General features: G+C 35.4%; 2 protein-coding genes across 2 annotated transcripts; one reads left to right on the forward strand and one right to left on the reverse strand.

The window, feature by feature from the left end:
• Window positions 1-2,540: 2,540 nt before the first annotated feature.
• On the reverse strand, window positions 2,541-4,194 carry LOC132268387 (protein GRAVITROPIC IN THE LIGHT 1-like). The gene has a single exon (XM_059769241.1). It carries the CDS (start codon window positions 4,119-4,121, stop codon window positions 2,778-2,780), a length of 1,344 nt encoding a protein of 447 aa, XP_059625224.1. The 5' UTR covers window positions 4,122-4,194; the 3' UTR covers window positions 2,541-2,777.
• Window positions 4,195-12,338: 8,144 nt separating this feature from the next.
• Window positions 12,339-14,050, forward strand: LOC132269269 (CBL-interacting serine/threonine-protein kinase 11-like). The gene has a single exon (XM_059770408.1). It carries the CDS (start codon window positions 12,533-12,535, stop codon window positions 13,811-13,813), a length of 1,281 nt encoding a protein of 426 aa, XP_059626391.1. The 5' UTR covers window positions 12,339-12,532; the 3' UTR covers window positions 13,814-14,050.
• The last annotated feature ends 10,177 nt before the right edge of the window (window positions 14,051-24,227 follow it).

A 24,227-nucleotide genomic window follows, 5' to 3' on the forward strand; every position in this document is an offset into this window, starting at 1 on the left:
ATAAGGATTTCATCTTAAGTATTAAGGCTCTAATTAAATTATTAATTTGGATTAATTAAAAGCATCAAGTTAATTTATTTTATTAAATTGTGTTTAGATATGATTATTTAAAAGTATGAACTATTATATATTTTTAATTTTGGATTATTGGATTTTATTTGTATATGTAGATGTTGGATATATATATTAAAATCAATGTATAGGTGGAACTGTGACCTAAGGGGATTAATTTTGGTTTTTATATTTTCTGGAATTTTTTTGTACTTTTCAGAATATTTTTAGAATTTGTTTTGTAATTTTTTTATATTCTGGAATTTATTTTAGAATTATTTTTATTAAATTTTAAATTAATTCTATGCACTCTGTGTGAATCGGCGCATAAATCAGGAGATGGGTGATTCGAGGTATGATCTAGTGTGGTAGAATGCATAGTAAAAGGTTACATCACTGATCTAGGCCATAAAAGAGTGCGCATGTGAATCTGGACCATGGATTAAGTTTGGTCAACAGAAGATTGATCTGGTGTGGGTGCATACATGTGAGCTCAAGTGAGCTAATCTGGTGTGGGTGCGTTTGTGTGAGCTCAAGTGAGCTAATTAAGTGTGGGCGCGCTCACAGTAGTGTTTGAGCTTAGCCAATTATTTTGTCTGTTTGTGACATAAAATTAATCAGAGATGATCCCTTTCGGCAATGGTTTTGATCAGAGATGATCTGCTTATTGGTTTTCAGAGGCCTGGTAGAGTGAACTTGCTCGTAGGGTTTAACCCACGATTTATTTTTCAGGTTATTAGAGGTTCCAGTCTCGAGGTTGAGGATCCGCAGCTGGGAGACTGTCATTCGTCTATTCATCTTGTGTACTTTTAAATAGTATTGGATTATTGGATAATGTTTTAAGGGGTCCTTGAGTTATGGGATTTCCGAATTGTAATTGTTGGAGAATCATTAAGTAATATTTATTTATTAGTTTTCTTCAGCGGTTTATTTATTCTTTATTATTCATCTTTGTATTCTGTGCTTGTTAAATACTTAAATTGTTTTGATATCCTTGATTTTGTGCGCGGACTTGATCAATCCGTGTTCCAAAATTAGGGGGTATCACAGATTTCCCACATGATTTTTTAAAAAATAAAAAATTGAAGAGCTGAGAACTTGTTGAGAAAAAAGTGTTATAATATTCAAATTTGAATGGGAGTAGAAGACTTCAAAGAGAACTTGTTCAAATAGAAACCTACTATAGTATTGGAATATGAATGGGAGTAGAAGACTCCCAGCATTCACGTTCATTTACAGATCACCGGCAAAGCTATTTTCACGAAGTAATAGGAAGCAAAATTGTACACGAATTTGTTATTTAAATCACGGCAGCAGTAAAAATCACCGGCAATAGAATATACTTGCCGGTATCCCTCGCCATTAATGGAGTTTTCTTTTTCTTTTGTTGATTTTCTTTGTATCCCATAGCAGCTATGAAAGGAAAAATAAGGGTTGCAATTCAATAGAATATTAAGGTTAATATTGAAAATCTAGTGTAATATTTCAGGACAATTTTGTAAACCGAGTTTTATTACCTAAAATACGGCTAGTTTCTCGAGAACATGATTTTGAAAGCTTCTTTCTCTAGCTTTAGCTTAACGGGCTTTTAAAAGACTTCCCCTTCTCTCATAAGCCCGTTCTAGTTATTTACCAAACACTCATGCTTTGTTTGGTTGGATGGATGATAGGAGGAGGGATGGATGAAATATCCCTAGGAAAGGGAGAGTGTCTTTCTCATTTTATGTTTGGTTGAATGGAATGGATAATTTAAAGGATGAATGGAGTGATACTTTTATCGTGTTTGGTTGGAAGGAAGGGAAAGAGAGTTCTTATATTATTTTTATCAATATACCCTTTTATATAAAATTATAATAGGTAGATATTTATTTCGAAGATTTTGAAAAGGTTAAAATTGTAAATTACCAATACATAGGTAGTTATGCCTTCTTTCTCTCATCTCTTCCCCCCAAAAGTGGGCGGATAGAAAAACATAAAGTTGTTTCCTCCCTTTCTTCCCTTCACTTTAACCAAACACAAAAATGTTCATCCATCCATCCTCTCATCCATCCCCCCTCAATCCTTCCCTCCAACCAAACATAGCATCATTATTTTTTTGGAATGCCTTTTTAAGCTAGGAAGTCCGTTTTAGAGCTTCAGAAAGCCACGCCAAACAGGCACTAAATATATGCAGGGACTTCCAGTGAAGGACTTTATTTTTTGGTAATTTAACATGCACCTAATTTTTTTATCTATAAAAATTAATAAAAAAAACTAAATCAAGCAATGGAGTCTACTGATTCATCGTCCTACTGCCCATACTTAAGATGGCAAGTTCTATACAATAATCAGTTATCAACATGTATATATATGTGATTAATACAACAGTATCAAAAACTATAAATTTATTTAATTTTTTTCCCTGAATGTCTACTTAAAATTCAGATAGCAAAAAATAATAATAATAATAATCTTTTCTTTTGGCAAGTCAAAAAAGAAAAATATCCCTTCACTTCATAAGTGAGAAATTTAAAAGACATTCCCCAAAAAGTACAAGCATTGAACTTGTGGGTTCAATCCCGAAAGTAAAGTAGTTCTACTTATCAAAGACACGAACTCCAATATTTGGGGCAAAAAGTGAATCAACATCCCACATTCAACATTTAGAGCAGTGGACAAATCCATAACAAAAAGGATTAGGTTTTGTTAAAATACCAGTTAGTACGTAAGAGCTCGTCCTCCTACCATTAACTGTCAGAGGATCTCATTTTGGAGAGATAAACCAGAGACCTGACCAATGTATTTCCGAATCTAAATCCAGGCATGACCATAAACTCAACTTTCAATTTTGCTCTTCCTTCGTCAAAAACAACCATGTCTTCTTTAGGATCGTCTACACAGTCCATGTAAACATCTGAGAATTTGCTTCCTCGCTTGACTCCAAACATTTCAGCTTTGGGATTAAATGAGGCTGCAATCCCTTGTAGAACCCAAATCCACCTGGCCATTTTGACGAAGGCTTGGTAGAAGGGTGTCCTGGGATGCCTTCCACTAGACACAAACATCCTATGATCCAAATTCCCAAAGAACGATGCTTCCATCTTTGGATGAACTACTAATAGGTACTTCGTTCTGCAAAATTTGGCAAAACTCGAATCTGGTTCTCTGATTAGAGAATCAATGGGGTCATCAAAATTCAGTATGCCATCAACATTGTAGAATTGGTTTGAATTACCATAGAACATCCTCCGGGCAACGTAAGCTTCAAATATGTACTTCTTGTGGGACCTCTTGCAATACAAAACTGAGTCTTCAATCGAGTCTGCTGCCTTGTCTAAATCCCAACCCGAAGCCTTCAACAAGCCAATTAACGGCTTGGCAAAATCATGAATGCCCTTTGAAGCTGCTTTGACGATCTCCTCAAATGAAGACATATTTAAAACTTTCACATTCTCCCTTTCTCTCTGCCTGAACTCTTGAACAAATTTTCTATTCTTCAAATCCAAATCCTGAAATTCTTGCTGTAAGTTGAGTATCTGAGCGTCTTTGACTTTGATTTGGGACTTCAGTTTCTTCAACAGCCTCTCGTGAACTTGAATTTCTGCTAACAGAAGAGCTGAACAAACAGAAACTGCATTGGCTTCTTCAAATTGCTTTTCTTTATAGGAACGCTTAATCTTGCATAGTGCTTGAAACTGAGCCACAACCAATTCATCGGCCGCTTTGATTTTCTCAGCATCGTATGGAATGTGAGCTTCTTGGAGCCGAACATAAGCTGATTTGATAGCTGAGATAGCGTCAAACAACTTCAACATATCCACATTGGCACACTCGCTAGTTTCACTTAAAATCTCAGCAAGCTGAGGATGAACTTTCTCATCTTGGCATTCCGCCTCCTCAGTCACATCACTGCTGTTTTCAGTGAATGAGGCATTGTTGTTGCTGTCGTTGTTCTTGGGGTATTGGTGGTGGTTGGGATTTTCGGTGGAGAAGACACCAATGGACCTAAATCTGCAGACTTTGGCTAATTTAAGGACAATTTCGGATACATTTGAAGAAGATCTAGAAGATGGTTTAGTTGCATATTCCATTCCCAGACTCTATTATCAAACCCTTCAAAAATGATTAGTGATAAAAAGATCTACTAGTTACTACTAAACGACTTAAGCTAATTCTTTTTCCAGAATAAGGTAGAAAATTCTTAGAGAAGTGATCTAAGAATGCATAAAGCATTAAAGAAAAAAGCAGAAAGAGAGAGACACAAAAACAAAATAAATAACTAACCTAGGGTTTAAGCTTGCTCTGGTTCCAAGGATTCAAATCAATTGGAACATACTCCAATAATTTACAAACTAACTAAAAAAAAGCATTTGCATTTGTGCTTAATACTGAAAAAGTGAACACTAGGGTTTAAGCTTGATCTGGTTCTAAGGACTCAAATCAATTGAATAAAAAAAAAAATTAAAAAAAAAAAATTGCATTTGAGCTTAAAACTTAAAAAAGTGAACACAAAATTAAGGGTTTTGTTTTTATTTTTGAAATTAGAAGCTCCAAAACAGCTCAAGACAGAAGATTTAGCTTTGACAGAAGTAAAGATTCAAATGAGGCAACAATACCAGAGTAAAAAAAGTTTTTGAAACCCTGAGTTATAGAACAACCAGACGAGATGACGACATTACCTGTGCAATACCACAATGTATGTTCCTCCACAACCCGAAAGCATCGAAGATCTAAATGAAATAGTGAGTGAAGAGCTACAGTCTACAGAGTTTGATTTCGAATACTCTTCGATTGATCTGATATAGATTGATCGAAGGCTCTGCTCATAAAACGACGCTGTTTCCACGCTTTCGATGTTCCCGATATATATATATATATATATATATATAGTACGCACACGACGAGAAAGAGAGAGAGGAACGGCTAGTATTCGTATTTTTGGGGAAAAGAGAGGGAATCTGTATCTGTTGGAACTTGGAAGTACTCCCAGTTAAAATTCCGAAAACCAATGTTGCGTCTGCGTCTGCCATCAATAGCTTACTAGCTTAGTGACCAGGCCCAAGCCCAATATTGATCAAATCCAGTGAGGTCTTCTAGAGTTGGGCTTCTGTCCTAAACTAAGCATCACTGACCAATATGTATTAACAAAGGAGTTGGGCTGGGCCTCTGGTCTTTTGAGCAAGAAGTTCAGCGTTATTCAGTTAGAGGTCTTACATTTCATAAGATGAGATTAGAATAGGAAGAGCGTCGGACATACCACCTCTTCATTTTTTTGTTATTCTTATTAAATTAGGGAAACTCGAACAGATGCACACGTGTTCGAGTGAGTTTGATAGCCAAAATCTAATTATGTGGAAAAAGAATTTTAATTGGGCATGTCGATGGCAGTTAGTATTTTAGTTCAATTCATTTTGTTTCTTACAATGTTGATTAGATCAAATCGGGTTCATTTTTCATCACTTGTTATGCGCTTATTGATTTCACTTTTGAATTTAGTAGACAACATGAATTGAATTCTAATTTACTTTGCCATAAAGTTATATAAAATATAGTGGAAGGACAATTATAAGACCTTCGGTTTGTTTTGGCATGTTTAGGTCAAAATTAATGTTGAGTCCATCAAGTGGTGCATGTGAAATAGTTTATTGAAAATGAATGAATAAATTATTTTTGTTAAATTTTAATATTTTTTTCCTACCTAAATATTTTAAGACAATCAAAAAAATATTAAGATTTTTATAAATATTTTACGCTCAAAACGTTCCCACCTCTCTCTACCTTTCTCTCTTTATAGTAGCCATCGTCTTCTTCCTTTGGTGCTCCCTTCCATGGGAGTGGGGAGCTGCTTACTGCCTCCCCCGAATGCAATAAACCCGACGTGTTTAAATAAGTGCGTTCTGCGGGTGTTTTTTAGGTCGTTTTTATTTATGTTCGGCTCGATCTGCTCTTATTTGTTTCGTTTTCGTCTCACGTTGGTAGATCTGTTGCTCTCTTTTGATTAGATCTCTGATCTAGGCCGGTTTTGGGTTTTTTCCCGCTTAGATTTGATTATTTTCTCCTTGATTGGATCTTGTGTGGGATTTTATGTGTCGGAGCGCCTTGTGGTTACAACTTTGGAGCCGTTGCCGTGCTGATGGCCAGACCTTTCGGTCTCTCCATTTCTCCCGTTGTGATTCCGTTTACAGAGTGTTGGGCTCTGTTTCCTCCACAAATTTAGAGCATGTTCTTCATTTATTTGCTTTATTTCATGATTTGTATGTCTTTTCTGATTTGGCTTTATACCTATGTACTGCATCTTTACTTTAAATCTTTTCTCTTTGAATGACAAAAAAAAGTAAAAATAAAATAAAATTAAAATAATAAAATGTTTGAAAGGTTGTTGAATTAAGGTTGATGCATTTTCTACCGAAACAAAATAATATATAATACATTTATTACCCAGATTGCAAATTTGCAATTGATACTGCAATGGTGTATGAATATTTTTTTCTTTTTTAGGTTGGTTTAATCTGCTTTATATGTCCCCACAAGTAAAATAATTGTATAAAATTGTAAAAGCCATGAAAACGTGTTTTTCAATTTGTAGGGGTCATAAAAGCAAAGGTTGCTACAAAATGTACAATCACATCAAAATATGATATTTTTTACTGAAGTTTGGTAAATGCTTTAAACGTGTCTACTATTATACGGATATGCCTATCAAACTCAATAGTTTACACGTTCTTTCTTCTTCTTTTTTCCACCTAAAAGTTCACACGTTAACTTGCTTGGAAATCTTGTTACCTGCTGATGCCGGAAGGTATAAAAACTATAAATTGCCCATGTTGCCATAAAATTCAAAACTATATTTTTAAAGGTGAATAATTTCAAAGGAAATAGTTTAATAGCAAACATTCTTCTCACTTTTTTTAATGTTCGATTCCTCTTAAAATTATTTTTAAAAAAATTCTTGATAATTGTATGCTATATTTGGAGCAAAAAATTTGTATGTATTTGATTGTGAATTATGAATTATTTTAAGAGATATGATGCCACCATCATTTAAAAATAATACTGTTATTATTATTACATAAAGGCTTCTTATTTGTTTAACTAAAAATGACGTTCAGACCTTTTAACACTACAATAACGAAAAGACTCTTTAATTCTCGATAATTGTCTATTATATTTGGAGCAGAAAAATTTTATGTATTTGATGATGAATTATGAAATATTTGTAAATGTCACGATAGTCCAGTGGTTAGTGCCTTCGGTGAATTTTGAGAGTGACAGGTTTCGACTATTTATACCTACTAATCTAATTTCTAACCCTTCTTGTCTTGTTAAAAAAAAAAAATTATAAGATATTTTTAAAGACTTGACACTACTATTATTTTAAAATATTTGTTTATTCGGAGCAAAAAAATTATATGTATTTGATGATAAATTATGAAATGTTTTAAAATACTTAACACAATCATTATTTTAAAAAGTTATTATTATTATTACATAAAGACAAAATGTTGTTCATATGACAGAAAATCATATCATTTTGACGCTACAACAATGAAAAGACTCCTTATTTGGTTGTAAACACATATTCCGTATTGTCTTTTAAACGAAAATGAAAGCTTTAAATGGCAAGGACTTTCGAGGATAAGACATCGACATTAAACTTGTTTTTGGGTCGTACATTTAATCACATCCACACCTTTCACCCTTGGTTTCCTTGGCTCCCTCCAGTCGCAATGGGACCATAGGACTAGTGGTAGGGAATATCCCAACTGTATTAAAAAATTTATGAAGTTATTCTCACTGAAATTTTTTATTTTATTTTTATTTTTTGATTACATATATATATATATATATGTAATGGTTTCAACAAAATGTTTTAATGTGGACGCAGATTTTTTTGGATTAAAATGCGAAACCCAATCTAACTTTCAAATGCGCACCTTTTCCTTTGTAACTAAGTTTCATACGTGGAATTAGGTCCATCACACATTCCTGAAGATGATGAACAACACCTAAAAGTCCATTACTCTTCAGTCTTGTGTGATGTTGATGCATCTTCGTGTCCCTATTATCTATATTATTTATTTTTTTATTTTTTTGTTAACCCGAATGTTCGAGATTGAACAAACCCTTAAAATTCTTCAACAACTCTACTAATTCCCAAGAACTCAAAAGGGCACCTCCCTACCCGGATCGGATAAGTCACCGCAAGGACAACAGAGGCTACCCAAAAAGAACACCCAACGGGACTCGAACTCTAAACTTGAACTTACTAAGCTCCAAAATCCAACAAGTAAACCGCTTAACCATATCCGAAATGAATCTATTATCTAGTTTTCAATAACTTATATATGTGTTTTCTCTATATATACAGAGTTTTGAAAGTTAAATATTATAAATAAATAAATTAAGAGATTCAATGCATCTATAAATTTTGATATGGTGTTTAGGGGAAACCCACCAATTTGACCTTTTGTATGATTTACAAAGATGAAGTGGCTCCATGTTATGATTTACAAATGTTTGCTAATAATTTGACCTTTTGTATGATTTACAAATATTCATACACAATTTATTTTTAAATGGTGTATGAATATTTTTTTCTTTTTTAGGTTGGTTTGATCTGCTTTATATGTCCCCACAAGTAAAATAATTGTATAAAATTGTAAAAGCCATGAAAACGTGTTTTTCATTTTGTAGGGGTCATAAAAGCAAAGGTTGCTACAAAATGTACAATCACATCAAAATATGATATTTTTTACTGAAGTTTGGTAAATGCTTTACACGTGTCTACTATTATACGGATATGCCTATCAAACTCAATAGTTTACACGTTCTTTCTTCTTCTTTTTTCCACCTAAAAGTTCACACGTTAACTTGCTTGGAAATCTTGTTACCTGCTGATGCCGGAAGGTATAAAAACTATAAATTGCCCATGTTGCCATAAAATTCAAAACTATATTTTTAAAGGTGAATAATTTCAAAGGAAATAGTTTAATAGCAAACATTCTTCTCACTTTTTTTAATGTTCGATTCCTCTTAAAATTATTTTTTAAAAAATTCTTGATAATTGTATGCTATATTTGGAGCAAAAAATTTGTATGTATTTGATTGTGAATTATGAATTATTTTAAGAGATATGATGCCACCATCATTTAAAAATAATACTGTTATTATTAATACATAAAGGCTTCTTATTTGTTTAACTAAAAATGACGTTCAGATGACAAAAAATTAGACCTTTTAACACTACAATAACGAAAAGACTCTTTAATTCTCGATAATTGTCTATTATATTTGGAGCAGAAAAATTTTATGTATTTGATGGTGAATTATGAAACATTTGCAAATGTCACGATAGTCCAGTGGTTAGTGCCTCTGGTGAATTTTGAGAGCGACAGGTTTCGACTATTTATACCTACTAATCTAATTTCTAACCCTTCTTGTCTTGTTAAAAAAAAAAAATTATAAGATATTTTTAAAGACTTGACACTATTATTATTTTAAAATATTTGTTTATTCGGAGTAAAAAAATTTATATGTATTTGATGATAAATTATGAAATGTTTTAAAAGATTTAACACAATCATTATTTTAAAAAGTTATTATTATTATTACATGAAGACAAAATGTTGTTCATATGACAGAAAATCATATCATTTTGACGCTACAACAATGAAAAGACTCCTTATTTGGTTGTAAACACATATTCCGTATTATCTTTTAAACGAAAATGAAAGCTTTAAATGGCAAGGACTTTCGAGGATAAGACATCGACATTAAACTTGTTTTTGGGTCGTACATTTAATCACATCCACACCTTTCACCCTTGGTTTCCTAGGCTCCCTCCAGTCGCAATGGGACCATAGGACTAGTGGTAGGGAATATCCCAACTGTATTAAAAAATTTATGAAGTTACTCTCACTGAAATTTTTTATTTTATTTTTATTTTTTGATTATATATATATATATATACATATATGTATATATATATGTAATGGTTTCAACAAAATGTTTTAATGTGGACGCAGATTTTTTTGGATTAAAATGCGAAACCCAATCTAACTTTCAAATGCGCACCTTTTCCTTTGTAACTAAGTTTCATACGTGGAATTAGGTCCATCACACATTCCTGAAGATGATGAACAACACCTAAAAGTCCATTACTCTTCAGTCTTGTGTGATGTTGATGTATCTTCGTGTCCCTATTATCTATATTATTTATTTTTTTATTTTTTTGTTAACCCGAATGTTCGAGATTGCACAAACTCTTGGAATTCTTCAACAACTCTACTAATTTCCAAGAACTCAAAAGGGCACCTCCCTACTCGGATCGGATAAGTCACCGCAAAGGCAGCAGAGGCTACCCACAAAGAACACCCAACGGGACTCGAACTCTAGACTTGAACTTACTAAACTCCAAAATCTAGCAAGTAAACTGCTTGACCATATCCGAAATGAATCTATTATCTAGTTTTCAATAACTTATATATGTGTTTTCTCTATATATACAGAGTTTTGAAAGTTAAATATTATAAATAAATAAATTAAGAGATTCAATGCATCTCTAAATTTTGATATGGTGTTTAGGGGAAACCCACCAATTTGACCTTTTGTATGATTTACAAAGATGAAGTGGCTCCATGTTAAAATTTTGACGTACTAGGTAATATTTGTTAATTTTTTCAAATAATTTGCATAAAAGTAGGACGTATGGCTGCTAATTTGCATAGATCGAGGACTACTAAAAATGATATAGGATACAACCATTAGAAACAATTTTAAAAAGTTAAATATTAGATGAGATATGACTCGCAATATCAAAAAATAAAAAAATTTGTTTATATATAAAAACAAATATAACAATGAAAATCTGGGGATCATTCTGTGCTTAAGGTCTATTTGATTGTTGGTCATACTTTTAACATGTATTTTAAACAAAGGCGGGGAAGTAAACCTTTTTTTTTTTTTTTTAGCCTTTTCTTTAATGTAATTAAAAACGTCTAAGTTGTTTTTTTCGGGAAATTACACAGGCCCTCAATACATGGACAAATATTTATATATATATATTGATCAAATGCATCAAATGAATATCCATTTTTTAAAAAATATATTAAAGTAGAAGTCTGAATTTATAATCAGACTCTATGCAATTGTTTGCATCATTATATCAGCATCAAATCCTTTATTGCCACCTTGCCGGATTAAATAATTAAATATTAGAGTGCTAGATACCGACCACCCACCCACCGCCACCGGCCACCGTCTGACGAACTTGTGGACCAGCCATCAATAATAAGTCCAAACACGCGTTTTTCGCAAAATTTACCTTCCAACCTCCAACCCACAAGTCCAGTCTTCATTTCAAAAGAGAAAGTAATTTTAGGTCCACCCACTCTACTTTAAATCTTGAACGCCTTTTTACATTGAAGCTCAATGTTAAACAATTCCCAGTTTCAATTCCACAATCATCGATCACTTTGTATAAAATAGCTATGAATTCAGTTTGATTAAATTAAAAAGCACACTAGCTGATTACTTTTTCTTTCTTTCCTCCAATAAAGAATCAAATAATCAATTTTAACTCCTAAACAATTATGATATTACTTCAATGACAAAACGTCTTCTGGCTTAATGATCTACCTCTGAAAGTAGGTGTTAAGAGTTGAGTTTTTAAAAAGACAAGATGAGTGTTTCTTATAAACAATAAATATATATATATTCTTCATTAGAAATCAATGACTCTTAAATAAAATAGTCCGTCAATTATGCTGTACAATCTAATTAAATTAGATATTGATATTTTCTAACATTTCTAAATGTAAAGTGGAGAATTCAATTTCATATTGAAACTTTAAAAAAAAATCCCATGAATTACTGAGCTAATTAACTAAGAAGATATGACAAAGAGTAATTATCATACATGTTTACCGACAAAATAAACTATCGACCTTTTTAAAATGTAATTAAATTTAATTTAAAAGTAAAAACTGAACTTGCATTTGATAATAAAGAAATTTAAGTACAAAAGTATATAGTGTCACTTTCGCGCTTTGAATTTTTGTGGACCTCAATCTTACTGTTGTAATAAGTTTTTTATATATATAAAAATAAAAATAAAAATAAAAATTTACATTACAGTAACACGTAGTTGGGCTACGGAAAAACATGTACAACCCGTGTTCACTTTTCAGCCCTTAAACTGCCACGTGTATCGCGTATGGAAAATTCCAAGCAACTAGAAACCTCTCTTTCTCTCTCCTCTTCCTCGCTGTCACGGCTATGGCAGGCTGGCAGCTCTCCTATTCTTATAAGCCACACAAACTCCCCAAACATCCAATAAAATCGCAATTCAACTTGTTTTTCTCTTCTTCAAAATCTCATCAAAAAAATCTTCCAGTCAACCAAATCCCTATTTTCGGGCGCCTCCGTTCGCTCGGAAAACAAATTATCCTCCTTTACCATATCTTCTGATCGACGAAAAGTCCGTTCGATCTCTGGATCATCCATGCCAGAGATCGAACATGTTGTACCCACCACAATGGCGTCGTCGGAAAACGCCTTGTTCGGCAAATATGAGCTCGGCAAGCTCCTCGGCTGCGGCGCATTCGCCAAGGTCTACCACGCCAGAGACACCAGGACCGGCCAGAGCGTCGCCGTCAAAATCATCAACAAGAAGAAGATCGTCGGAACCAGCTTGATGTCCAACGTCAAGCGCGAGATCTCTATCATGCGCCGGTTGCACCACCCCAACATCGTCAAGCTCTACGAAGTCCTCGCCACCAAGACCAAAATATACTTCGTCATGGAGTTTGTCAAAGGAGGTGAGCTCTTCGCGAAGGTTGCAAAGGCACGGCTTAGCGAAGATCTCAGCCGCAAATTCTTCCAGCAGCTGATCTCCGCCGTCGGGTACTGCCACTTGCGTGGGGTCTACCACCGAGATCTGAAGCCGGAGAACCTCCTCGTCGACGACAAAGGCGATTTGAAGGTTACGGATTTCGGACTCAGTGCTGTCACAAATCAGATCCGACCCGACGGACTGTTACACACTCTGTGCGGTACGCCGGCGTATGTGGCGCCGGAGATTCTGACGAAGAAAGGTTACGATGGTGCGAAGGTGGATGTGTGGTCATGCGGAATCATCCTCTACGTGTTGAACGCCGGTTATCTTCCGTTCAATGATCCGAATCTCATGACGATGTATAAGAAGATCTACAAAGGCGAGTTTCGTTGCCCTAAATGGATGTCGAATGATCTGAAACGGTTCTTGTCTCGGCTTCTGGACACGAATCCCGAGACGAGGATCACCGTTGATCAGATCACCCATGATCCCTGGTTCAAGAAAGACTACAAAGAGGTGAAGTTTCACGATGAATATATCGACGATTTCAAAGACGACTTAAAAGGTAATTCACTCAACGCGTTCGATATAATCTCGTTCTCGTCTGGTTTGAATCTCTCCGGTTTGTTCGATGAGTCGAGTAGCTCAGTGAACAACGGCGAGAGATTGGTATCAGCCGGTTCACCGGAGAAGATAATCGAGAAAGTTGAAGAACTAGCCAAGCGCGAGAACTTTAGGATAGGGAGAAAGAAGGAATTTGGCTTGGACCTTGAAGGGCAGGATAGTAATTTTACTATTCGGCTAGACGTTTTTGCCTTGACCGATGACTTGGTGGTTGTGGAGGTTAGACAAAGAGCTGGCAATGCAGACTTGTACCATGAGCTGTGGGATAAGAAAATTAGGCCGGAGCTAATTGGACAACAGGAAGCCCAGGTCGGAGGCAGCTAAAGCTGCGCCGCCGGCGGTGGTGGTGTTGTATTATAATTTATGGTATTGATGAAGGTTGTGTTTGTAGGTTAAATAAAATGATATATATCTACGGTAAGAAAACCAAAAAAAGTTAAATTAAATTAACATGAAGTAGCCGGGTGTTTTCGTTGTTTACCCGGATGATTATTAATTGTACCATGTGGCTGTACATACAACAGGCCCTTGTTCTTTGGTATATGAGTTTGTTGTGCTCTCTGTGTTGCTTTGATTTGTTGTTTGTGTTTGTTGGATTGTTCAAGTGGGTTAAAAATGTATTGCTTTGAGTTCAATTTTTTTTTTTTTTTTTTTTTTATGTAATTTATATTTTTCTGGACTGAGATCAAACATGAAACATGTCTGCTCTATTAAATGTAGGGATAAAATTATAAAACCCAACCTATTTAAGAAAACCTTTATACGTTTAAAAAGTGATTCGCATTGTTCCAATATCCTTATGTAAAATGTCAATTAAATATCCCCGTCTTTTTCCTCCTCTTCACCCCTCCCAAAGGTCCCAGACCTCCTTACTCCATTTCTCTCTCGTCCGTACACATATTAATAAAGTGGTGATCGGTGAGGCGTAATCTTCCGGGAGATTTTCATCACCGAAAACTATATCGATCGACACGCCGCCCGAAAAGCTGATAAACTGCTTCGCTTCTTCTTCACAATCTCCGTTGTGGCGGTGCAAGCAACAGTCTTCCAATCGACTCCACCGTCGGCGGTGGTGCCGCTACCACTTGACCTGGATGACGTCTTGAAAGACCCGGACAGTTAAAGAATCGAGTCAGTCATCATTTGGCCGTCATCCAAGCCTGATCCAGGCAACGTAAGGTACTTGCACTCAAAGATCTGCAAAGTGTTGATTGTGAAGATGTGGCTCTGTGTTTGCACAAAATTGGGACACTGGAAGTGTGCAGGTGTGCCAGAATCTCAAAAGATTAAGAAAAAATCGAACATGAGGAACACCTGTTGAAACGATCAGGCGATTGTGAATGGTTCGTTGTGCCTTCGAAGAACTTTGACTTTAACAAGACTACATTGCTAACTAATGAATTAAAGTGCAAGTGCATTAATGTAAATGAATTACACTTCCTGAATTTGCTTCCGAGATTTGGGGAGGGATTTTTGATATGTTGCACATTGAGGATCAAAGTTTTAGAAGTCTGAATCACATTGTTGACTGGTTTTTGCCTAATATTGTGTCCAAGTCTATTAAATCCAAGAGCTTAAATGGTATTTTTCCACTTACCATTTGGAAGATATGGTCCAATAGGAATGCCATGCTACATGGAGGAATACAGGAACAGGAGCTCTCATGTAATCACATTTCTAAATATTAGTTTAGGTGACCTTTTGATTGTTTTTGACTTGTAATGTTTTTTATTTTGAGATAGGTTGTTTGCTGGAATTGGAATGTCAATTTCTTTTTAAGAGATAGGAGATCAGTCTCCTATTGTAATTATACTCTTTTGAATATTTATAAAACAAAAAAATACAATATTCAGGAAAGAAAAAAAAATAAATTACACTTCTTCAATCACAACCTACAAACGTGTGTTTAAGTCGCTATATGTTAAAGAGTGAAGGGTTTGGGGCAGCGCTAGAGAGAGCAACCCCAAACCCTTAAGATCCTCCACCTCTTCTTTCCATCTTGATCCAGGTTTCTCTTCTCTGTTCATCAAAATTTTCCTTTCTCCTTTTCTCTTTTCTTAAGAGATTCTCTGTTTGTCAGAGTATTTTCTTTGAATTTCCTTTTGTTCTTTTGTTCCGAATGGTTTCCTCTATGGTGCTCTTAGGTTTTCCTTTCATTCCTTGTAGAACCGGCAACTGTGCACAGCGAGATGTGTATCCGGGGGTTTTCTGTTTTGGACGATTTGATGACCCATCAGTGCACAATTTTATTTTAGATCCCGGTATTGCTTTTAGTTCTTGTGTTTTATGTTAGTATTATTTTATCTTCGTGTCTTTTGCCTTTCAGATCTCGTGGTTTGCCTCCCTTTTCGTTTTGGGTGAAGGTTTCACCGTGTCGGGCTTGGTTGGCGAAATCAATTTCTCCTAATTCTCGGTTGCCGACGCATCTGGGTTATCCTAGTGGGATGCTCTGTTCTTTAATTTGTTGGCCCGTGGTGAAGAGTTCTGTTTGCTATTAAAAAATGGATGTTGTTTTTGGTGTTTTCTGTTGAAAATAAACTTGATTTTAGAATTTTAGTTGTAATTATATTTTCAAGTATTTGGTATACATGGTGCATGTGTGCATTTCATGTTAGTGGGGTAGTAAATGGTCTTGATGGAGAAGGTTATGTAAGACTAAGAGGTATGGGAATTAAGTCTCCTAAATACTATGTTAGTGGGAGTTATGCTACTAATGATTATGTTAGTGGGAATAATGGATGTAATTAGGCCTTTAAATGTCATGGTTATGCATACATATGTGAGGCCTATATAATCATGTACTTTAGTCATTTTAGAATATGAATTATCAAGTGAAATAAAAAGTGTTCTTCCTCCATTTTTATTCTCTTCCAAATAGTATAGAGTTGTGTATGTAACTAGGCCACTATTTCTAACAAAATGGTATCAGAGTAAAGTCAGAAAGTGGTATCAGAGCAAAAGCCAACAAAGTGGTATCAGAGCTAGGTTTCAACATATCAGAGCCAGATTTTATATTCAGAACCTAGACGATCCTGAAGGCCTGACGAAGTTGATCCTAAAAGGTTCAACATTTGAGAAAAACATGTTTTTCCTTGATGATGATGAAGGGGAGAAAATGTATTTTCTTAGTAAGAAGATGATGTTCTCTAATTACAGGAGAATGAGAATCATCATGACTTCATATCTCAAAGCATGTGATTTGTGGGATGTTGTTGGATTAGAGCCAAAGAATGGCATGTCTAACAAGCTTCGAGAAAAGAAAGAAGAAAAGACATTGGTAGTGTTGCAGAAAGTAATACATCAAGAAATTTGGGAGTATTTTGGAGAGTCCAAAACTCCAAGTTGTGTTTGGAAGATGATCGAGACCATCGTTTCTAATCATAGAAGTGAATCACGACCCATGGAGTATTGGGTACAATGCATTGAGGATGATGAGTTTACGAAGGCTGATTATGAAAGTCTTAAGGAGAAATTTGTGGAGAATGAAGAGGCGTACAACACAAATGAAGTTGAAGAAATTGAAGATTCAAAAGTTGAAGGCCAAAGTGAAATAGAGAATAAGGAAGAGATAAAGAAAGGTGTTAAAAAAGATATTGAAAAAGTTGATGAGATTGAAGTGAAAAGAGAAATTAAAGAAGAAGAAAGTGCTAAAGAAGAGGCAAAAGTTGATGAAATTGGTGAGTTAACAGTTTCAGGTATGGTTCCGAATTCCAAATTCAAAGAAGTTAGATATAACTTATTTGATAAAATTTTGATTTTTTCATATTCATCTCTATTGGAAAGCAAAATCAAATATTATGATAATTGTGTTCATATTCTGGAGAATGATGAACTTTTATTGGAGAAAGTTATTCTAACGAAGTATGAGATTGAAGCTCAAGATGATAATAATTTCTCAAATTATTTTTTGAAAAATGGTTTGGAGAGTTTTGTAATTGACACAGGTTGGGTGAATATGGAGTTATTTTTTGACTCTAAAGAAGAAGCATATGTGAAATTGAAGAGTCATAAAAGATTCAAGAAGAAAAAAGATTGATAGTGCGTTTATATAAAGAGGATGATATATAATTATGTGAAGACATCAAACAAGCATTTGAAGATTTTTCACAAGCCATATACATCAATGGAAATGGCCAAGAAGATTGTTGCAATTGAAGGAGGTGGAAATCAAGACAAAGTAACAAACTTTTGATCGAGCCCCCAAGATCAATAAGAAGTTTACTTTCAAGTTACAAAATCAAGTTTAAAGGGGGGTGTTGAAAATAAACTTGATTTTAGAATTTTAGTTGTAATTATATTTTCAAGTATTTGGCATACATGATGCATGTGTGCATTTCATGTTAGTGGGGTAGTAAATGGTCTTGATGGAGAAGGTTATGTAAGACTAAGAGGTATAGGAATTAAGTCTCTTAAATACTATGTTAGTGGGAGTTATGCTACTAATGGTTATGTTAGTGGGAATAATGGATGTAATTAGGCCTTTAAATGTCATGGTTATGCATACATATGTGAGGCTTATATAATCATGTACTTTAGTCATTTTAGAGTATGATCAAGTGAAATAAAAAGTGTTCTTCCTCCATTTTTATTCTCTTCCAAATAGTATAGAGTTGTGTGTGTAACTAGGCCACTATTTCCAACATTTTCTAGTCATAGGGTTCAATTTAAGCAGTCCGTGGCCTGGTCGGTGGTTCGGTTCCTTTCGCCGGCGGCGTGCTCCTGGGGTTTACAAGTTTGTGATTGCCGGTGGCTTGGTGATGGGGATGCTATGACATCGTGGCTGATGTCATGCACATTTTCTCTAGAAGTTGTCTTTTACTTTTTCGTAGGCAATGGTCATGAGTGTTTTTAGACTGTGTGTGAGGCGGTGTATGTTGATAAGCACTTTTTAAGTGATTTGGTGGGTCTCTCATTCTCACTTATTGTTAAGGATGATATCTTGACCATTGGGGATGTTAGTTTAGATAGTGTAAAAAATAATAATAATAATAATAATAATAAATGTAAATGAATTGAAATTAACTTGTATTGAAATTGCAGGAATAAAATGACCAAGTATTTAAAGTTGTTTTATGTCATTGAGGGAGAGTTACATGCAGCTCTAAGTGTTCTATTTATAGACATGCATGCCTTTTACAAGAATACCCCATGTCCTATCACCCCATCCCTTTCATCATCTCTTAACAAAACATTTGTCCCACGTTGAGCTGACTCACGAACTACAGTATTCTTCCGGCGATGCCATGTGTCCGACGTTTCTAACCATGTTTTGCTCTCTGGTCCTGAATTCGTTCACGCCATATACTCATTGACGTATATATATACTTCAGTTATAATGAATGTAGACATGTTATTGGCCTCATTCATCTATTAAAGCCAATGCACAACAAGTGTCCTATATTATCCTCTTTCCATGATTTAAGCCAATTAGTTGATCCATTCCTTCTTTGTAGCACCTAAGTTAGACCACGTAATTTAAGAAATTTTGTATATATAATATACCTCCTAAATTATAGCAACTTCCTTATCCCTTTACTTCATCGTGGTCTTGGTTGGTAATTACCAACTTACACATAACCTAATTCTCGGCTGGTTTGAAACAGTCGACTGCATTAGTTTCTGCCACGTGTTACTTGTTTATTGGACCATAAATTAGTCCTCTTGGTCACCTTCTTCATTTATTTACGTGGATGCCAAAGTGGCTGCCACTCAGGCTGCCATTTTTGTGCGTCAACACTCTGTTATCTTCGATTTTTGTGTTATTTTTGTATGTATATATACTTATTGCACACATACATCTATATACAGATACTACAAAATTGAAAACCCAGATTCCCAAGGTTGGCAAATACCCAAAATCAAATATGGAATATAGTGTGTCTGCGTGTATGTATATGTATATATATATATATATATGTAAAAAGTAATGATACTTGTACCGATTTGTTGCAGTAAATTACCTAACCGAATGTCTTTGATTGGTTATTTATGCCAAATACATGTTAGTGGAGGGTTTCACTTCTTTATTTGTGTAATTTGTTGAAATGAATTGTCAGACCTATTTCTTTTAATTGGTCTATTTATGCATAAATAAAGAAATGGGCCATCCACTATTATGTATAAATAACCAATTATAAATATTTGGTTAAGTAATTCACTCTAACAAATTTATACAAGTATTATTACTCATATGTAAATATTTGTGTGTGTGTGTGTGTGAATATATATGATATATATTGAGAATGGCTTACTCTAAATAGGCTAGTCTTGTCCGGATACATAACCTCCAATGATAGGTAGGTGTTTTATTGGTAATTACTTTATAAAAAAAATTGGTAAAAGTTTTTGGGAAAATTACATATAAATGGAGTCAAAGTTCCATATTTACTTAGAGACTGAGTCAAAGTTCCATATTTCTCTAAAATGGATTGCTGAGGTGGCACATGGTTTTTTACTGTTTAGAAAATTGTGGTGCCTAAAATGCCCTTCCCTAATAAAAAAGTAGTACCTTCAGTGCAAAAAAGTAGTACCTTCAGTTCAAAAAAGTAGTACCTTTGGAGAAAAAGTAGTATCTTCGCGGGTGTTTAAAAAACATGGTACCTGGACGCCAAAAAGTAGTACATTCAGTTCAAAAAAGTAGTACCTTCGAAGAAAAAGTAGTACCTTCGCGGAAAGGTATTTTAGGCATCACAATTTCTAAACAGTAAAAAACCATGTGCCACCTCAGCAATCCATTTTAGAGAAATATGGAACTTTGACTCAGCCTCTAAGTAAATATGGAACTTTGACTCCATTTATATGTAATTTTCCCAAAGTTTTTTCTCTCTCTTTTCTTTTTTCAAAAGAAACTGTTGAAAGTGAACTACCTCTCTCTCTCTCTCTCTCTCTCTCTAATAAGCGCAAGTATGTGAGATTGTAATTATTATTATTTTTATTTATGGGGAAGCCAATATTTCATTTGAGATGAGAAAGATAGTTTAATTTTAAAATGTTTATCTCATCTATTTTCAAAAACATAAGGAGCTCAAATTTTATTAGAAGCATTAAGAAAATTCTTTAATAGAGGAAAAAATTCTGAAAAAATTATCTGTAATAGAATCTATGTGATAGAAATACTCCTATACTTGAGGGTAGGTTTGTTTTTATTTTGGGTTAAAATCATAAAACCTGTCTCTTGTTTTAAAAAATAGTTATATAACCCTCCTCAACTAAATAAATTATCATACATCTCCTTAATTTTTTTTTTAAAACTATTACATCACCCCATTCCGTTAATTAGCCGTCTAAAACTAACAGGAGAAAAGTATTTTACTTAAATATAACCATACTGCCCTTTTAATCACCTATTGACCATACTACCCTTTTAATCACTTTAAGCTTGTATCGTGACCATGGATCATACTGTCCCGATAACCTATGCTGAAACAAGAAGGCTTCAACTCTTATATGTTCAACAAGGTGATTCAACTGAGGCCCAACTACAGCGACCAAATAGGCAATCAAAAAGCTTTAGAGAGTTTGAGCTGAACGAAGACAAAGAATCCATAAAGATTTCTCACCGACAAAAACAGTAAGGACCGGTCCGGCAAGTTGGAACAAGCATAGAGTTCACGACACAACCGTGTTCATCCATTTCTGGCGAAGAACAGAGCTTCAACGAACAGACCCACTTACATGACATCCTTCAGCTCCGACTAAACTACAGTTATGATCAAACGAGCTCCAAGCTCTTACATGCGCTATCACCGGGTGGCATAAACCGCAAGCTAGATCTCCAAGTTCGTGCATGAAGCTTTTAACGGTGACATAACCAATAAGCTACCGCGGGGCGAGAAGTTGAGTTTCATCGATCCATCAGTTACAAGTTATAACCATTCATAAAGGCAACGCTTTTCAGTGATCTTTTAGTTATTGCTACAATGACGTTCTTCATCAACATGTTTCAGATAACTGAAATGTGTTCTTGACGCTCTCTTGTTCGATTACTAGTCGAGGATTATTTTGGTCGGTGTCGCATGCAGATGGCGAGGCTCGCCAGAACTATTATCATCGGAGCTGTTTAGACTCCGGTTGAAACTTTAGTGTGCTTTTAGTTGCGAAAATTTATACTATGAACTTCACCGGACTAAAGACATGCATGAAGGATATTTGGAGCTCATTTCGATGTTCATGGATGTTAAGCTCAGAGCTCCCACTAGTTTTCATGGACATCGAAGTAAAGAGCTCTCGCCGGGTTCACCGGGGCTTACTGGTTTATCACCGAAGTTACGCACATAACGTGGAACTCGCCGGATTTTTCATCGTCACAGAGTTATATGCAAACCGTGGGGTTCTGTTTGTTCACCGGAATTGAGTGTACGTTTTGGAGCTTCATCGGAACTGAATGGGTCTCTGCAACTGGGTTGTTGTGTTGATGCTTAGTTCATATCGTCGGTGTTCATGGAGTTTGCATGGACCGATGAATGCCAACTTGGTGTCTGTTCACCAGAGATAGTGCATCAGTTAGGAATCCGTTCGATTCGATTGTTGTTCCGAAGCTCTCAGAATTTTGGTCGCTGCAGTTGGGACTTGTATGCTAGGAGTTTCACGTCGGACTTGGTTGCTGCATATGGGTCTTATGTGCTCTAAGTGTTAACACCTAAAATATAATTCTAAGCAATTGTGCCACATGGTCAGAAACCATGAAGTTTGAACTTTGGATCAACCTATGACCATCAGGGCCAAAGATTAATCATAGTGATCCGATTTAAGGCTGAGAAGGAAGAACAGTGGAATTCTTAAGCCATTAAAAGTGATATGAGGTTCCGAGCTCATAACCGGCCATGATTGAGACTCTCGGTCACAGTCATCATGATCATGAGTTTAGGCCAAAATCTTCTCAGTCACTATGGTCATGAGAGTCTCAGTCTTCATGATCATGAGTCTTAGGCGAAAATCCTCTCAGTCTTCATGATCATGAGTTTAGGCCAAAATCCTCTCAGCCACTATGGTCATGAGAGTCTCAGTCACTATGGTCATGAACTTACGCGAAAATCCTCTCAGTCTTCATGAACATGAGTCTTAGGCCATTTTTCTCTCAGTCTCGTGATCATGAGTCTCGGCCAAAATCCTCTCAGTTTTCATGATCATGAACTTAGGCCAAAATCTTTTCAGTCACTATGGTCATGAGAGTCTCAGTCACTATGGTCATGAACTTAGGCGAAAATCCTCACAGTCTTCATGATCATGAGTTTTAGGCCAAAACATTCTCAGTCACTATGGTTATGACTTTCAGTCTCAATGGTCATGATCATGAGTTTTCAGTCAAAATCTTCTCAGTCACTATGGTTATGAGACTCTCAGTCATAATGGTCACGATCCAAAATCTTTCCAAAGGCTCATAACCAGCCATGATCAAAAGTCTCGACTGTTATTTCTCTCAGTCACAATGATCATAAGGCTCTCGGTCATAATGGTCATGATCATGAATCTTAACCAAGATTTTTAGTCACTATGGCCATGATCAAGACTCATGACCAAATATGGTCATGATCAGGGGTCTCGGGTCATAATCACTTGAAGAATCTTTGGGGTAATTCAAATGAAGATCGGTTGGAATCCCAATGATTTAAGAACCCAACAAGTCAGGTCTGGAAACGTGAAAAGAGCTTAAAATAGAAAAGGACAACTTGATAATATCAGAAGTTCAGAACTACAATTGGAAGGTTCTCACCTACATCTGATGAGGAGAGTCAGAATTGTCAGTAATCAGATGCCTCCAGGCTAATGTACAAATCAAGCCAGACATGACAGGTGTAGAGAGCTGAAAATGGCTTGAAGACCAAAATCATCAAGCATGAAAGACAAGGCACCACTTAGTCAAAAATACTATGTCAGACATACTTGTGTCTTCCTATAGAGGGATGTGCAAGTCAGTTAACCTGACCAGCTCAGTAAGGTGGTTAGGAAGAGTCACTTTCAGCTTACAACTAATCAATTTCTAGAAAAACGGTTGAAAGGGACAAAACCAGGTGGAAGCCTCTATAAATACCCATTCAAGCTTCACAAGGAGGGGGTCCAAGACCATTTCTAAAGTTCAACCTTTAGCATTCATATCATTTAGCACTTAGCTTTTATTTCATCAAGTTCAGTTTAGTACTTAGCTTTTATTTCAGCAAGTTCAGTTTAGCACTATCAGTTTAATTCTTAGTTTATCTTTTAGCATTCAATACTTTAGTTTTCATTTCAATCAAGAGTTTGCAATTCATTCATCATTGTAATCAGCCAAGTTCAGTGAAGAAAGGTTTGCAGATTCAGGTATATTTATTGTTCAGTTTAAGTTGCTTCTAATTGATATTCATTTTAAATGTTTAGAGTCCTTTCTTAAAGGCAATAGCAACCTTAAGGAGAGGGTCATTCCTACTCTCCAACTTTCGCCTGAATCACCTTAGGTCGGTGACCCGACCCAATAGGAATAGTTTGGCAAGAAATATTAGAGTCCATCAGGACTCTGGCACGCCCGCATTCTAGGTCAGCCATTCATTGACTAGCGACCTCAGACCATTTTGTGAGCCAAATAACTTTGGCACGCCCGGTGGGACTTTTCTAATCAGCCAGTGGGACCCTTCTAATCAGCCGGTGGGACTTGTGTTTTATTTCGTGAATGGTTGTCGAGACTAGGTCACAGACTCAGACTTCAGCTGGACAAGCTAACCCTCAAAGGGAAGATCAGAAAGAAAATCAGCTTGCTCCCATCATG

The sequence above is a fragment of the Cornus florida genome, unplaced genomic scaffold (genome assembly GCF_030987335.1).
Source record: "Cornus florida cultivar Cherokee Brave unplaced genomic scaffold, ASM3098733v1 CherokeeBrave_3.0.0_Hap2_Chr08, whole genome shotgun sequence".
NCBI classification, from domain to species: Eukaryota; Viridiplantae; Streptophyta; class Magnoliopsida; order Cornales; family Cornaceae; genus Cornus; species Cornus florida.

Bases quoted from the DNA above. Each gene is read 5' to 3' on its own strand.
- LOC132269269 (XM_059770408.1), top strand. From the start codon at position 12,533: ATGCCAGAGATCGAACATGTTGTACCCACCACAATGGCGTCGTCGGAA.
- LOC132268387 (XM_059769241.1), bottom strand. From the start codon at position 4,121: ATGGAATATGCAACTAAACCATCTTCTAGATCTTCTTCAAATGTATCC.